The sequence below is a fragment of the Theobroma umbraticum genome, unplaced genomic scaffold (assembly GCF_002168275.2).
Source record: "Theobroma umbraticum cultivar Fairchild unplaced genomic scaffold, ASM216827v3 scaffold_55.0, whole genome shotgun sequence".
NCBI lineage: Eukaryota > Viridiplantae > Streptophyta > Magnoliopsida > Malvales > Malvaceae > Theobroma > Theobroma umbraticum.
Window position 1 is genome coordinate 1,018,407 of NW_018397270.1, and position 17,257 is coordinate 1,035,663.

Here is a 17,257-nt window from a genome sequence, read left to right on the forward strand (position 1 = left end):
TGTATTTGCTGGCCATTTTCACCTGTGTTCGTTCAGTTGGGTCTGAAATCAGTGCTACCCAATGATTGCCATTAGACACCTCTAGTGACGACACTCGTGAGGCGCTGCCTCCAGGAGTCATCGGATGAAGATGGTCCCCTTCAGCCTCAACTAATGCAAGGTTCCCATCCCTTTCGACTGTGGCCTCGACTGCAGCATCGACTTTAGGAATATGGTCCCCTTCAGCCTCAACTGAGTGATGGTCCCCCTCGCCTCCCAATGATGCATTGATATCCGAATCGACCGCAACAACATTCTCTCCATCAACATCAACATTCTCGCTGTCATCAGTAATAACATCATGGTGCATGTGAACATCAGGTTCATCATGTTGCTGATCATTAGCACCATCGTGATCGTCACCATCGGCGTGCGATGAAGCACCTCCCTACAAAATGAGACAAATAGGAAAATCCGTTAGCTCCAAAAATACCATAAACCATAAATAGATAATAAAATATTGGACTACACCTGTTGAAAGTAAACCACCAATATATGAGCAAAGATAGAATAACGTACTTGTGATTTTAGGCCGTTTAGAATATGACGAATGATACAGTCCTCCATCGTTTGCATTGCAAGAGTCAATGACTGAATTGAAGCCTTCAGCTCCAACATCTCTTTTTCATGCCTGCGCATGACCCGTCATAGCTGACATATCGTGACTACTCCATCATTGCCCCTTGTCGCATGGGTCAACTGCAAGACCGTATATTGTTATTACTGTGTTATTCAACAACAATTGTTGAACATTAACCATTACAATTTTAATTTCCTTATCGGCGGCTCATTCGCACTGTGCAGTTCAGCTATACCGATTGGTCGTTCAGGAACTATCGTCGCCTCTATCAATTGCAATAATAGAAATAACTCTGTTACTTGATAAACACATATGAAAATGGTGAAACCAAACTGTTAGAACCAATTTTACCAATGGCTCGTTAGCACTATGCATATGAGGAAGACCTCTCAATGGTTGTGGAGCTATCGTCGCATCGTCCAACTGTGAACACAAAGGGTCAGTCGATAATCACATATCAAATTGTCGAACAAAAACCATTACAACCATCTTTACCGGCTGTTCACAGCAGTTTCCACGGTCGTCCCCTTCCTCCATCAACTCGATGCCTGATAGCTCGTCAACTCTAGCAGTGGCGATGCGCCTCCACTTCATGGCACCAGTGGCCTTTTTTTGCCTCAAGTTCCTCCTCTTTTCCTTTGCACCTAAGCCCCAATCCGTCCGATCCTTCAACTACCTGATTGGCAAGTATTGGTGGCCCTTAGATAACGGGACATCGATGTTAACAAAATAGTCCTATGTGGCCTCTTTCGGGGTTGGCTCCAAGGTCTCGATGGCTCAAAATTGAAAAATACAGCTTGTGATTAAATTTTACAAAAAATTATTCTACAAATTCACAACAAAAATTAGTAGCTATTCACTCACATGCTCAAATGACTCCAACTTCTGAACAGATTTGTAGAAGTCTTTTGACTTCTGATTGCACTACCACTTACACATATGTGGGTAGATGTTGTCCTTCGGAGTAGATGGGGCAATAATTTGTCGTAAGGTCGGGATTACCTCCATTGCCCAGCATTGCATGTCAAATGTAACCATTATCAAACTGTAAATGCTAAACGAGTGCAACCATATTATTATGTCAAAAGGAAAACGTTAAATGTTTGGTGACAGTACCTGAATCACCCACACAAATACATAAATGTTGTACTGTAAACGAGTATCCTTCTGTAAGTTTAAGGTAGGGACTTCGAACCCCTTCAAAAGGTAATCCAAGTCAGCCTCCAAACATAGTGACCCCATGGGAAGACATTCCAAGCATCGATGTCCTCCACCAATGAGAACAACAAAGGCGTCACCCATCTACGGTAGTCTTGACCAAATAAAATGTTATTCGCGATCAAGATGAGTGCCATCTTGGTCGTGTCTCTTAGTCGTTGACAGTTGCCATCGCGGAACGTTTGAAGCAACCATTGCAACTTAACACTCTCCTACTCGTTCCAGTATCTCACATGAATTCCGTCTGCATCAAACTCGTACGATTGGCTGAACACATCGAGCATTCGATTGAACTTTAGTCCGGTGATAAGGCAGAACTCCTACTTTGATATACGTGCCTTGCTCTTGCCAATGGCAAACCATAGCTCATGCTCCATTGAATCTCTCTCACTGATTTGACGAATCATGATGTTATGCAGGAGTCCAACGCAAAAGTAACCTTGCGGATATACGTCTAGTAGCATTTCGAAGCACGTTCGCTTGATTGCATCATACTCCCTTTTCTCTTGGGGAGTCTTGTTGATGTAATGCAGTTGTGACCACTTACAATGAGTGTTAATAGAGACATTGAATGCTCACTTCTCCCTTGGCACAATAAGGCTACTGTCAAGATCCTCATACTGTTTGGACTGCATCTGAAAAACATGGCACACATGCACGAGTGAGTTAACCCATAATGTGCAACAAGGTATACTGAAGAAAGAAATAAATGTTGTTACACGTCGTGCATATCAAGATAAATGTTGTTACGTGCCATGCATATCAAGTAAAATGTTATTACATGTAATGCATATCAAGTAAAATGTTGTTACATGCCATACATATACCCTAAAATATTATAGCACGTAATGCATAACAAGTCAAATGTTGTTACACGCCATGCATATCAAGCCAAATGTTGTTACACACCATGCATACCAAGTCAAATGTTGTTACATGCCATGCATAAAAGTCAAATGTTGTTTCATGCCATGCATATCAAGTCAAATGTTGTTACACGCCAATGCTGACACGCCAATCACTAAATTACAAAATGTAGTGAAATACCAACCATGGTGTCTGAAACACCAATCAGTGGAACTATTGACTCGTTACACGAATTGCCTTACCAATGTTGTGACACGATAAAAACCAAAAAAACCAGCCAACCCATTACACGCCACATCAAATGTTGTACTTCATGTTACATGATATGCAGACGCGAATCCCTTTCAAAGCTTTGGTACAACCATAAAACAAGGAAGAAAATAGTTTAAACTAAACATAATGATTCTAAAAAGGTAAAATCACGAACATATCAAACAAACCCAACAAAAAATTAAAGAATAGAAGAAAGTTTTAATTTAAAACTGACTAACCTCTTCACTGATAACCGACATTGTTGGTCTCATCTCGTTAAGCTTGCAAAGAATGAAGTCTGACTCTTGGTACCTTTGGGAATGAAGAATGAATCAAACTCTTTGAGAACCTTTCACACAGACGTTTACGAATTCTGAAAAATATTTAATTTAAAATGAAATGGCCTTATAATGTTCATTTATTCATTGCATGCATTTAATGGAAATCCAATCGGGTTCCTCGTTATTTGCTTGTTTTTTTTCTTCCATTTTCAAACCATGTCATGTCACATGTTCAAGCCATGCCATCTAACACACTTTGAACTCTGGCGTGTCACAGATTCCCTCCATGATGTATCACAGATTCCCTCCATGGCGTGTCACAAACTCTGAACCCTAGTGTGTCACAAATTCCCTTAATGGCGTGTCACAAACTCTTATCACTAGCATGTCACAGATTCCCTCCATGGCGTGTCAAACTCTGAACTCTGACGTGTGACAGATTCCCTCCATGGCATGTCACAAACTCTGAACTCTGGCGTGTCACAGATTCCCTCCATGGCATGTGGCAAATTTTGAACCCTGCCTTGTGACAGCCGTGTCATGTATGCTCACTCTAGCTTGCCACATTCTATCACCGTGTCGTATCACATTTTCCCTCCGACTCGTGTCACATATTCTCACTCTACTGTCTCACATATTCCCTCAATGGCGTGTCACAAACTTTAAACCCTACTGTGTCATAGCCCTGTCACACATCCCCACCATGACGTTTCATGCCACATTCTCTGGTGTGTCACATATTCTCACAATGTCATCTCATATATTCCCTCTGACTCGTGTCACAAACTCTAAACCTTACCGTGCCACAGCTGTCTCACATATGGCTTGTTGTAGCACGACGATTTCGTGCTTTGAATTCACATCTTTCTCCTTTCGATTAACCACCGTATCATGAATTTCTGGTTGCACATCATTCTCGAAGCTTTCGATTCATCAAGACCGATTCCTTGATCGGTTTAATATCTCTTTTTTCGTATTATATGAATATCATGTTCGAAATATCTGAAAAACCTTCTCACGCAACATTATTTTGCTTTGCACAAACTTTGCTAAAAAAAAAAATAGATGTTTTGCACAAAATTAGATGTTTGTAAATTATTTACATATTTATCTATTTATTTTTTTATTTTTACGTGTTTGATGGTATGCGTTAACGAAATTATCTCATTAAGGATATTTTTATCTTAAAATCTATTAAGATGGTTAAAAACAGTTAAAATTATGTGAAGGCTTATTTCTAAAAATACTTTATTTTTAAAGGCAACGAAAAAAATCTCCCTTCCATTTTTAAGAAACTCAATATATATTTTTCATTTATTTATTTTTTAATGTTTTGTTTTAGTTTTCCTTTTTCTTATTTTATATAAAAACTTCGATACATGTCTCCCCCTTTACCACCCCGTCCCTCCTTTCGCCTCAATCCGAGCATACTCGAACGTACAGGCACTACGGGGTGATTCTTTGTCCAGGTCGGGCGCCGAGAGAGCCCACTTCTGGAAGGATTTCGCATCTATCTCCACCAAAAGCTCTAAGCCTTTGTATATTCTCTCCCTCGCCGGCTCACCGCTACTCTGCTTTAGTGCTGCTTGTCTGCTTCCCTCTTTCCCACTCTTCAAAATCTGCGTATCACCAATACAAAGCACTCTCTGCTTAGTGATGACTTGCTGAAATTTAAAATAAGAAAAAGAAAATCATCGAGTGATATGTCTCATTACCTTTGTGCCCAAAAGAGGCGGCATTTGGTTTTCACTCAGCTGCGTAGGACCGCCACTTACAGGGGCACCACCAGTTCTGCTTACCCCATCGTTTCAACTTTCGGTCAGTCAGGTTTTGTTTTTATTTTTCTAGATAGATTATTCTGTTCATTGATTTCTTCAGTCATTGACTGTCTTTCTCAGGAACATTTGTTGATGCTATCCTTTTCAAGAGTTATGGAATTGCTCATCTGCGTAACAGCTTTAGGAGTTCGATTCAAGCCACTATGAGATTTTGCACGCTCTCTGTCTCCGGGGATGACGCGTGTGCCAAGTTGGAGAAATCGCAACTTCATTCCAAGAATACAAAAGAGGCTACTTTTGTCGCCAAAAAACATATTGATTTCACCAAAATTGACATCAATCTGCTTCCCACTGTCATGATCGTTGGTCGCCCCAATGTAGGGAAGTCTGCCTTGTTTAACCGGTTAGTAAGCTCCCCTCTCAATTTCATGTCCTTTTTGAATGCACCACAGGCAAATCCTATATTCCCTACTGTCAGTTTTATTTATTTGCGGTCAAATATTGTTTAGTTTGATTAGGAGGAGAGAGGCCCTTGTGTACAACACACCTGATGATCATGTCACTAGAGACATAAGAGAAGGGCTTGCTAAATTGGGGGATCTTCGGTTTAGGGTGTTGGATTCTGCTGGCTTGGAAACTGAAGCCTCTTCGGGATCTATTCTTAGTAGAACAGCTGGCATGACTGCAAATGTGCTAACTAGATCTCAATTTGCAATTTTCCTAATTGATGTCAGGTCAGTTTTTCAATGTTGATCACCTTCTTGTACATGAATTAAGTATTTTCTCATGATGTATCCAAAGAAATTATAATATGTTGAGTCCTTATTCTCCTACAATGAATGTGACTAATATGGGATTTGTAAAATAACTTCATGCTTCATTTATATAGCCTAGAGTTAAAAACATAAATTTGAGAGAGTTAAAATTCTCTAAATTGAATTGATGCAACTAGCAAAACACACAACATATGCATAATGTAGGGTGCAATGGGAGCAAAACTATGGAATGAATTTGAAAGCTTTAAAACTGGGGAATTTAACGGGTTTTAACATGCAGAGGAGACGCGTAAATCACATTTGATGTTGGGTGAATAATAGGTAAACTTGTTAACTTTCGGCATAGCATCCATATATGGAGATTTTTAATGAAAATGACTGCATCATAGGACATTTTTCTTGCCAATTTTATGTTACTGTCAGGAATTTGAAGGGGAATATTTGTCTGGCTCCTCTTGTCTTGTGAAGAGGAAAATCAGCATTAATGATTTGGCTGGGCAAAATTTGTTTCTGGTTCTCAGTTGATAACGTCTCCCATTTGATTTTTAACTTAATCATAAGTGATGTGATATATCATTGTTTTGTGTACAATTTTTTAATTTTTCTATTCTCTCTCTTTCTCTCTCACACACGCATGCACACGCAAACAACTCATACACAAATTTCAGTCCAAAAGTTTTCTCAAAAAAGATTCTTTTTTAGTAGTTTAGCACATAATCCTCATTTTCATAACTTTTTAATCGAAAAGAGAAGAGGAAAACAAAATCTATAGTTTTTTGTTTACAAACCAGGAGAGAACTTTTATTTTATTTTATTTTAAAAACCAAGAGAGAACTTTGGAAACAAGAGTTTGCAGTCTTCATCGTTGCAATAATTTTTGTTCCGTTAATTTATTTGAATAATTCAAGACAATTGTGATTCTGTGAAAAAAACAGAAGTAAAAAAATGAAGAAATATAATTTCTTTATGTATGAAGGTAGAAAAATGAAAAAACAAAATGTAAAATGTGTCCATGCATGCAGGATAAACTTCTGGATTTATGGAAATAGAGATTTAAGTCAATTGGATGCTTATGAATTTAGATACTGCATCTTTCTTCCCTTATTTAACCACATTTTATTTAGTGTAATATTGTAAATCAACTTAATTAATTTTAATATTTAAGAAAGTTTTGTAATATTTATATTTAAATTTGACAGGACTCATTATATCATATCACATCAATTTCCTTGACATGTTTCAATAGAAAACCAAGCTGCTGTGCACTTCTATCGTCTCTGTATCATTCTGGTGAAAACAGTCTTGGGCCACTGTTTTCTGGGTTCCTTTTTTCTGCCCTGTGTGCAAACTCTAATTTATTTCTTGCCACTTTCTTGAGTCTAGAACTGGACTACATCCCTTGGATAAGGAGGTTGGAAAGTGGTTGCGCAGGCATGCACCAGGAGTCAATCCTATAGTTGCGATGAATAAATCTGAATCACTTCATTATGATACAGACTCTTTTGCTGAAGGTGCCATGGAAGCCCAGATATTAGGATTTGGTGAACCCATTGCTATATCTGCTGAGACTGGGCTGGGTATGGTGGCACTTTATGAAGCTCTTCGGCCAATGCTTGAGGATTATATGGTCAGAGTTTTAGATGGTAAGCACTAATGTTATTGCTAAACACTTAGTCGTGCATGATCAAGGTAGCTGTTCTTGTGCTGTAACTAGTATTTGAGATTTGTTAAACTTAGGTTAGATTTCACATCCAAGCATACTGTTGAGTGCATATAGATGTAGCTTCTCCATGGCTACAGTATATGTATTTTCTCATGTTAACTATGGCAGACTTCTAGGAATAAGTGGATCATAGCCTTGATATTTTGTACAATTGTTTTGAAGGCACTCCAGTTTAGGGGCATAGCTAAATATACTTGAGTGGGGTCAATTGACCTCACTGAACTCTAGAAAAAGTAAGTGTGTGTGTGTTTAGTAAAATTTGTAGTATATCGAGCCCACTAAAATTTAAATAAAAACCTAAAGAGAAGGTGTCAAATAGGTTGATGTTTCGTCCATTTTTAATGAAAATGAGCAATATGTAGCTTTCAGTCTAAAAAGTCTTTATATATGTATTATCGATATGGCCATACGTTAAAAAGCATTTAATTAAAATGTGCAATGTGTCATACATTTAAATATAGTTGTTCTCTATAAAGTACAAGTATGAGGTTGTGTTCACAAAGATCAACATATATATATTTTACTTTTTCAAAATTTATTTTTACCCGTGTATTTAACACTTTAAGAAGCAAAATGTAAATAACGAAAGTAATAACCAAATGAAACCCAACTTAACTCATTGAAATTCAAGGATGAGTATATTGTAGGCACAAGATAATATGATGCAAAAGCATTCTAAAATTTATCTAATTGTTTATCTTGATATGTTTTCGTTTGTATTTACTATTTTACTATAGTTATTAGGTAGCAAGCATGCTTTTATTTGGCATAATGCTAGAAAAAGCCCTTTAACTATTCAGAAAAATTCAAATGAGTCCTTATTCTTTTATTCCGTTCAATCAAGTCTTTATTTTCTTATTTTGAATCAAATAGGCCCTCATGATTAATAGTTGACTGATTGCTATCAGTCAAAATACCACTTATCATTTTATGCCCATGTGGTGCTGACCTGGTGCTGACGTGGATGGTGAAAAAGGTTATATGCCTTTGTCATCATGCCAAATCAACATGTAATGTCATCATCCATTATGATATGTCAGCATGTCAAATCAGTGCCGCATAGCATAGAATGATAAGTGGCATTTTGACTAACAATAATCAGTAATCATGTGACTAGCATGTGATCTCTTAATGAGTTTGAATGGCTATGATTAGGGATTATGTGTATCCAAGGGCTAGGAGTAAAAACTGCTGTAACCATAGTATAAATAGTTCTTTAGACACATTAGGCAGTTGTATTATTTTGGATTATTTTCTATGAGAGGCTCTACAATTGTAAACCCTAGTTATCTTGTGCCTACTTCAATTTTACATTAATTTTAGCCTTCGTTCTGGTTGGCTTTCACTGTTTTTGTTTTTCCTTTTATTGTTTCTACCTTTTGCACTATATCAAAGTGGTATCAAGGTGAACAGATCCTAAAGAACTAGGGTTTTCACATATAAACCATGGCTGATAATGGTAGAGGATGAGGAGGAGGAAATCAAGCCCAACAACTAGAATTGGCTGAGTTGAGGAGTATGATTGAAGATTTGTCATGGGCTGTGCAAGATTTACAGTGACTGGAATCAATGGGACCCTATATGGAGAGTCTAGAATGCAACGTAGACTCTTTGGATTTATTGGAGGGTGTCTTGAGGATGAAATTGAATGTGGAGAGGATGAAAACCCTTTTTATGATGTTGGACAAGCAATTCTTGCTGTCCATGGTGAATTGGAAGAGCAGTTATTACATGCTCTAGCCTTGAATGTGTGTGGAATTATGATAAAGGTTGATGACTTCCAAGGGAAGAAAGTAGCAACTTACTTAGTACAATGCAGTTCTGCTATTGATACTTTAAAGGCATAATGTGAAGAGGGCGGAGAGGAGGAATTGCAACCGGTATATGATGATGATTAGAATGAAGATGAGGAATCACAACCCCTTTGTGATGTATATGATAAAGACAATGAGGAAGTTGATGTTTATCCAATTCAAGGAGAGTCAGTGTCAATGGGGATTTTTGAATCAGAGAGTAGAGGAAGTCCAATTGTTTATGTTTTAGTTAGCCAGTTTGTGCAAGATTACTTGTAGGTGAAATACCAAAGCATCCTTTTGAAGTTTGGCAGTTGTTAGAAGAACTTAAAGATGTGTTTAATGAGGAATTGCCATCTGTTTTAACACCAATAAGTAGTGACCAACATGCTATTGATTTGGTTTGGGTGATTTATTACCTAATATGCTAGTTTTATAGAATGCCTCCATGGAGTAAGCTGGGATGCAAAAACAGGTTAAACATTTGCTTACCAAGAGTTTGGATGAAAGAGAAAAACAACCCACAAGACACCGGATGGGTTCAATGGATAGTTAGTGATGCTATTTCATCTCTCTATTGCTACAAATACAATCATTCAAATTGACTGAGTGCTCTTTCTTGTGTTATGAGATTCTGTTTTTGTGATTTATTGTCTTAGGCAGATAGATTTAAACCGGATTGGCAGAAGGTGTATGCCATTAGAGCATGGCCAACACCAAAACCAATCAAAAAGAAGTTCAACGTTTTGATGAGTTAGCTTCCTTCTATAAAAGGTACACATGGAATTTCAGTTCCATTATGAGCTGTATCACTGAATGCTGGAAGAGGGACAGCTTTAAGTGTCAAAATTCTGCACAAAGAGCTATCGAACAGATTGAGTTTTGATGACAGAGACTGGTTCTATTACTACCAAATTTTGAGAAGTTATTTGATGACAGAGGCACTTGTTGAAATTGAAGATGTTTTTAGTCAAGATGGGAGGCTAGTGGAAATAATAATTGAGCAATCAAGTTTCTGGTTTTGAAGAACTAAAAGTTCAGTACTCATGTGATCTTTGCTTCAACTGTATTATGGAGGATACGAGTAAGATAGCTAATGAGAGTACTTGGATTGTAAATGGTGAACTAAAAAGGATTAATGCAGAAATCTATGCTAAAGCTACCAAACTTCTCATTAATGAGGAGGCCTTTTGTCAACTCGAGGAGCTTGAGCAGGAGCATTCTAGAATTTATCCAATTATTTATCTTGATATATTTCCTTTATTTACTGTTTAACATAGTTATTAGCTAGTAATTACTTTTTTATTTTATTAAGTGGTTGTGTGACTAACATGTGATCCCTTAATGAGTTTGAATGACTAGGATTAGATGGGGTTTGTGTGTATCCAAGGGCTAGGATTGAAAGCTGCTCTCAGTATAAATAGTCCTTTAGAAACATTAGGCAGCCACATTATTTTGGATTATCTTTTGTCAGAAGTTCTATAACCCTAAACCCTAATTATCTTGTATCTACTTTGATTTTAAAAGTTTAACCTTTGTTTTGATTTTCTTTTTCTGTTTTGGATTTTTTTTTCACTGTTTCCACTTCCGTGCTGCATTATAATATCTCATTGTAGTAATTTTTCTTAAGTAATGAGATAATATAATCATTTTTGTTTGTATATTGTATCTTTTGGATTCAACGTAAATATTTCTTTAATAATACAATGAATAAAAGAATTTTGTTTATAAAAAGTGAGTTGGTTTATGACACAATTGAAAATTTTTCGAGCTACACCATTGCTTAAGTTGCAGCATGCTAGTATACTTGTTTTTTGAATAATTTTAGAGACATTATAGAAAGATTGTGTTATACTTATTCTATGCTATTGTGGAGAGAGCTTATTTAGGCATTGTAGTATTATCTGATAAAATAAAAGGAGTATTTTTTTTAACTGCAAATTGTTTCTTGAAAAGGCTGATGATCATGTGATGAAACTCTATGAGCAAGTGTCTATGTCAAATATGACACAATGAATAAATGTTCAACATAGACTCATTAAGTGGTAATGAAATTATAGCAAAATGATAATGATTGTAAAAACAAGCTTGGCGTTATATTAGTTGTGAATTTGAAGTCAACAAGGAGATATTTATGCCATGTTTGGTTGTGGGGAATGACTATTCCATTTCCCCTTTTCACTTAGTGAATAGTAATGCATGGGTTTGGTTCATGGAATGGCTATTATGTGGAACAGCCATACCCCCCTTATTCCCTAAAGTCTTGGAATAGTTTTTCTAGGTTCACCCCAAAGAATGGCTATTCTGGTTTTATGTAATAGAGATGCTATTTTTTCACCATTTTACCGTTTTGTATTTATTGAAATCCCAATATGCATGAGGTGTGATGGGGGACATGATCTACTGGAAATTTTGCGATGTCGTTTTTGGCAATGAGAGTTACAAGTGGTAATAATTGATCATTAGGCTGACCAGATCAATTTGCCTGGTGGCCAAATCTGGCTGCTGACAGCATTCAAGTGACTTGTTGGCGGCTAGATCTAGTCTTTGAAAGAGTTAAAAGATGTTGATGATGGATGGTTTTAATGAATAATCACCAGATCAGCTTGCGGGTGACTATATCTAGCCCCTGCTAATGCCAAATCCGCTCATTTGTGGTGAATAGTAATGCATGGTTTTGGTTTATGGAATGGCTATTATGTGGAATAGCCATACCCCACTTATTCCCTAAAGTCCTAGAATAATTTTTCTAGGGTTCCCCTAAGGATGGCTATTCTGGTTTGAAGGAATAGAGATGCCACTTTTTTCACCATTTTATCCTTGTGTATTTATTGAAACCCCAATATGTCCGAGGTGTGAACGGAGACAGTATCTACTGGCAGTTTTGCCATGGTGTTTTCAACAATGGGAAAGTTGCAAATGATAATAATTGAGCATTAAGCTAACTGGATTAAGTCACTGGTGACCAAATCTAGTCGTTGATATCATTCGAATGGCTCAGAGGCTAGATCTAGTCTTTGATAGAATTTAAAGATAGCACTAAGTTTTTTGGAATTATTGGCTGATGTTCCAAAAGAAAAAAGTTTCACCACTAGCAATAAGTTTTTTGGAATTATTAACTGATGTCCCCAAAAATATATTCATTTGAGGGGGGATGGTAATTATTTCATAGGTTGTGCAAAGCGGTTCAATCTTATTTATTAGACTTCTAATAATTTTGTGAAATCATATAGAGTGGCTCCAGATTAGAATTGGTTAAAAAGGGGATATATTAATGCTTTAGAAAGAAGTTTATTTTTATTCTCTTTCTTTGCATTGCAAGTATATTTTTATGTGCTTGATCTTAATTCATAACTAGATTGGGTTACCAATATTGTTAAATAAATTTCTTGTTCTGCAATTCTTTTTCTTTCATGTAAAATGCTTTTGAATCTTCACTTTTGTGAAACTTTTTATGTATATTTTTATTTTTGCTCAGCCAAAGTGGGTATTTTAATATTACTGATAAGACAGTATCGGGTTGCAATGCCACCCTTATAGGTGAGCAGCAAAGTCATCCATAATGTCTGAGTACAACGCCAGGAAATACAGATGTAACCATAATTAAAATTTCAAGAGCATTAAAACGCACACGGCAGGAAATACATGGCAAAATTTTCAAGAGCATTAAAACGCACACATGGAAATACATGGCAGGAAATACACGCCAGGAAATACAGATGTAACCATAATTAAAATTTCCAAAGTAAGACATGGCAAAATATCATGGAAATAATGCATGAAGATAGAGTGGTTCCAGAAACTAATCACCACAATGCTGAAAGCATGCTTTGCTTGTCAATACCATACTCAGAAAGAGAATTGGTAAATAAGTTACCCTCCCGCAATGTGTGCACAATAGAAACTTTTATGGATGTTTTTTTGCAAAAACTCATCCATTTTTGTTGATACTTGTCCTTAATTCATAGTTATTATGTGCATTGTGCAGAAAACTTCTTGTTCTTGATAAGGCTTTAGTCAGTTCTAAGATTTGCATCTTAAGACTTTATAAGAATAGTCATGTGTAGGTGTGTGCATTTGGTTTATATGGAGACCCAATAGGTAGCCTATTAATTCAAAATCTTTTGCAACCTGTGCAAGTTATAATCTTGGTAATTTGAATATTTATGCCATCATTCTCTCCCCTCCCTGTTCTTTCTCTTTCTCATTGTGTTTTCTTTTGGCTTGTCCTAGACAACAGTAGCCAAGATGAAAACTTCAAGCCAAGCAGTGACTGCTGTAAGGTTGATGAGTCTAAGCTGCCACTACAATTAGCTATTGTAGGACGACCCAATGTGGGGAAGTCTACGATACTAAATACATTGTTACAAGAAGATCGTGTTCTGGTTGGTCCTGAAGCTGGTTTGACTAGAGATTCAGTGAGAGCACAGTTTCAATATCAAGGAAGAACTGTATATCTGGTACAAGATAAATTGCTTGTTCTAACTCTTTATCTGGTCACATGACTGTTGGGCACAGTTTTGTAAAATGAAAGCATCTAACATTTTAGCTACCTGGTCTCTTGATATTTTTGGACTGGTTTGTAACTTGTCAATCCCAAAAGATGTTTTTTCTTTTCTTTGCAGAAAGTAAAAAAAAAAAATGAAAGCTCTCATAAAGTCAATGTTTGATTCCATTTCTGTTGTTTCATTTTACTATCTAAATTATTGAAGCTCTCCTGAGTAATGTCCTTGTGGAAGCTATCATAAGGTCAGTTTCCCTACAGTTATCTTAATAACATTCCAAATCCAAAATTTACAGTCCCCTCTAGGCCCAAAATTTTCCTTTCTTTTATTTTCTATCTCATGCCATATCATGTGGACCAACTCCCTTTCCCTTTGTGGAGAATGAACCTCTTAGTAGTTGCCAGAAGGCAGATTAATGGGTCTTGTTTTTTGTAGTACATGAGCCACTATGCCCTATTTGATTTAGGATTAACTGATACTATCTGCTTTAATTCTGTTTGCAGTTGTTTGATCTAAGTCTCTGGGTGAAACTATCTTTAATTCAAGCATTTATCGTTTGATTTTGCTGTGGTTTATTTCTCAGGTTGATACTGCTGGTTGGTTGCAAAGAGCTGATCGGCAGAAAGGACCAGCTTCATTGAGTGTTATGCAATCAAGAAAAAATCTGATGAGGGCTCATGTAGTTGCTTTGGTTCTTGATGCTGAAGAGGTTTGTCATACATTAGATTGTCTCATATCTTTAAAATGATTTTGTCTTGGGAGGTCTATCTTTTCTGGTATGATGGAGAGAAAGGGTGCTTAATTATTTGCAAGCTGTAGATTTTCTTTGTGTTGGAGGCTGTCTGACTGCTTAAATAAAGGGGAATAGTGGGTAGTCTTTGGGACCTCCTGCCTTGGTCAATCTGTGAACCTTGTAATGGTTTGATGATGAAGGGGAGGAATGTTGCAAATGCAAGAATTATATTATTATGGATTTATATTGTTAGTTGTAAATATAATGAGTTCAATTGTAATTTTATATATCTATTTGAGGATATTTAATTATGTATAACAATCTTTTTTACTTATGAAGTTGTTAGTAAGCAGTCTATAAATATCTATGTTATTTATAGACTGTTGAGATATTGTCAGATCTTGAGAATTGAGTGCTGCAGATTTCCTATAATTTAAGAATTGTTTTTGCTATTTTGTTCTCTTTTTTTGTTCCTCTCCATTCTGAATATACACAAAATAGTAGATCTATGTGATAATGGTAGCTTAAAATTTTGATGGTATGGAACACATGCACTTTAAATATTATGACAGTGGGGAGAGCTATTCTATACATCTAATACTTCTGGTTGCTATGCCCATGGGATGATCAGATTGCAAAAGCTAGGCGTAGCATGACACATGCAGAAGTAGTTATAGCAAGACGAGCAGTGGAAGAAGGTCGTGGTCTGGTTGTAATTGTGAACAAGATGGATCTTTTAAAGGGGAAAAGAAATTCTACATTATATAAAAAGGTTGTGGAAGCTGTTCCTCAAGAAATTCAGATGGTTATGCCCCAGGTTTGTCAGCTTCTTAATCTTTATTTTTTATTTGGATAATATTAAAGAATTGTTTTCGTTGTCTACTCCTTGGAATAAATTGAGTAAATTATGTTCATTTAAATATTTTAATTTCTTTAAGGGAAGTGAATAAAGGTATTTTTACTTTAGAAGGTCCTTTAGTGTATCGATAATGATGAAATCTGTGCAAAAGTTTATGTTATGTGCATATATTGTCAACCTGGCCAGTAAACCCTTTGACTTCTGCTGTGATGGGGTAGTGGTAATGATTAATGATTCTAATGGCATGAATAAGCTAAATGCTTGTTTTGTGTGGTAATTATGACTGGGAATTAAGTCTGAATTGTTATAACATTTGGCAGAAGCATGAAAGACATTATTATTGCAATTGATCGATCTGACAAGTTATGCTTGTTTAGATTTTCAGAGTTCATTGTAGAAACATTTGCTGCAGAATAGTGCGCGGACAGGAATATGTACATTTGACAGTTCAGTATAGGATTTTTGTCACCTGTTGTTAAAAAAACAAGAGCGTTAAGTGAGGTCACAGGGAGCTAGTTAGAATAGAAGCATTCTATGATGATCTTCTATAGATGCATTTAACACCTTTTGTTAATGTGGTTAATATTCAAAATCATAATGTGTGCCATTGGATGATTTGACATTGTCATGGCCTTGCCTACAGGTGACTGGTATACCGGTTATATTCATTTCAGCAATTGAGGGCAGGGGACGTACAGCTGTTATGCGCCAAGTTATTGATACATATGATAAGTGGTGTTTAAGGTTGTCCACAGCTCGTCTTAACCGTTGGTTGCGTAAGGTCTGTGGCCTATATCTTCACTTTGATATCTTATAGCCCTGAAAGTGTAATTAGTAATTGAACTTTGTCGATCTGTCTGTTTCCATCCGTCTCTCTTGTTGATCAGGTTATGAGCAGGCATTCTTGGAAAGACCAGGGTGCTCAAACCAAGATCAAGTACTTCACCCAGGTGAAAGCTAGGCCTCCTACTTTTGTTGCCTTTCTGAGTGGGAAGACCATGCTCTCAGATACATATGTGAAGTTTCTAACAAAGTCTTTGAAGGAAGACTTTGATTTGGGCGGAATTCCCATTCGGATCATGCAGCGGTCTGTTCCTAGAGTATCTGGAGGTAGTGGCAGTAAGAGTGGCCAATCTATCGGCAGAGGAGTTGGAAGGATCCTGTCGGACAAGAGAAGTGTTGATGCTTAAGCATGGCAAGTTTAACTTGAACGGAGGGTCCTGCAGTTGATATTCGTTCATTATTTTTTGGCTTACAGTTTTTGTTATCTTTTGGAATAACTTTGTGCATACATATAGTTGCATATGCGCATGCATGTGCTGTTAAAACAGGTCAACAAGTAAACGTGTAATATATAACTTTATTCATTTTATGTTATATGTTACATAATTTTTATCTTTAATCTCATGTTCTCAGGGTAGAAACTAAAAATATTTTTTTACATTAACATAATATTTAATTACTATAATTTGATTAAATTCATTACTTTCGAATATTTTATATTATAATTTAAAGGTATAAAATATAATAATATGTAATGTTACTATTATAATTATATAATTATAAGAAATATGAATATTTAAAGGTAATATACTTAACATGAATGTTAATTTACATAACGTTAATGTTATATATTAATGTCAATATAACAAGTATATGAATGTTATATATTATGTATAATTATCTTAGGACAAATTTTTTTGTTTTGAAAAAAATTCTTTGCATAATTTTAACTATTTTTAAATAAGAGATAAGATTTTGAGACAAAAATGCTTTTAATGAAATTTTTTAATTTATGTGTACTCTTAGTCATGTGCAAGTTTGTGGAAATAAACCTACCAACAATTTGCTAC

The 17,257-nt window shown here is 36.1% G+C and overlaps 1 protein-coding gene across 3 annotated transcripts; it reads left to right on the forward strand.

The window, feature by feature from the left end:
- The first annotated feature begins 4,615 nt into the window (after positions 1–4,615).
- On the forward strand, positions 4,616–16,856 carry LOC110426187 (GTP-binding protein). Of its 3 annotated transcripts, none has more exons than XM_021441346.2 (9): positions 4,616–5,055; positions 5,136–5,418; positions 5,525–5,749; positions 7,175–7,434; positions 13,541–13,767; positions 14,396–14,521; positions 15,177–15,362; positions 16,048–16,185; positions 16,292–16,856. In XM_021441346.2, the coding sequence occupies exons 1-9, from the start codon at positions 4,941–4,943 to the stop codon at positions 16,592–16,594; spliced, it is 1,863 nt and encodes a 620-aa protein (XP_021297021.1). In that variant the 5' UTR covers positions 4,616–4,940; the 3' UTR covers positions 16,595–16,856. The 3 variants fall into 3 exon arrangements, with proteins under 3 accessions (XP_021297021.1, XP_021297023.1, XP_021297022.1); XM_021441348.2 differs by having other exon boundaries at positions 5,165–5,418; XM_021441347.2 differs by having other exon boundaries at positions 5,002–5,055; positions 5,116–5,418.
- The last annotated feature ends 401 nt before the right edge of the window (positions 16,857–17,257 follow it).

Excerpts from the sequence above, each read along its gene's own strand:
- LOC110426187 (XM_021441346.2), top strand. The coding sequence starts at position 4,941 with ATGTCTCATTACCTTTGTGCCCAAAAGAGGCGGCATTTGGTTTTCACT. Across the intron at positions 5,419-5,524 it reads AAGTCTGCCTTGTTTAACCG|TTTGATTAGGAGGAGAGAGG; the intron begins GTTAGTAAGCTC and ends AATATTGTTTAG. Across the intron at positions 15,363-16,047 it reads TTCAGATGGTTATGCCCCAG|GTGACTGGTATACCGGTTAT; the intron begins GTTTGTCAGCTT and ends CCTTGCCTACAG.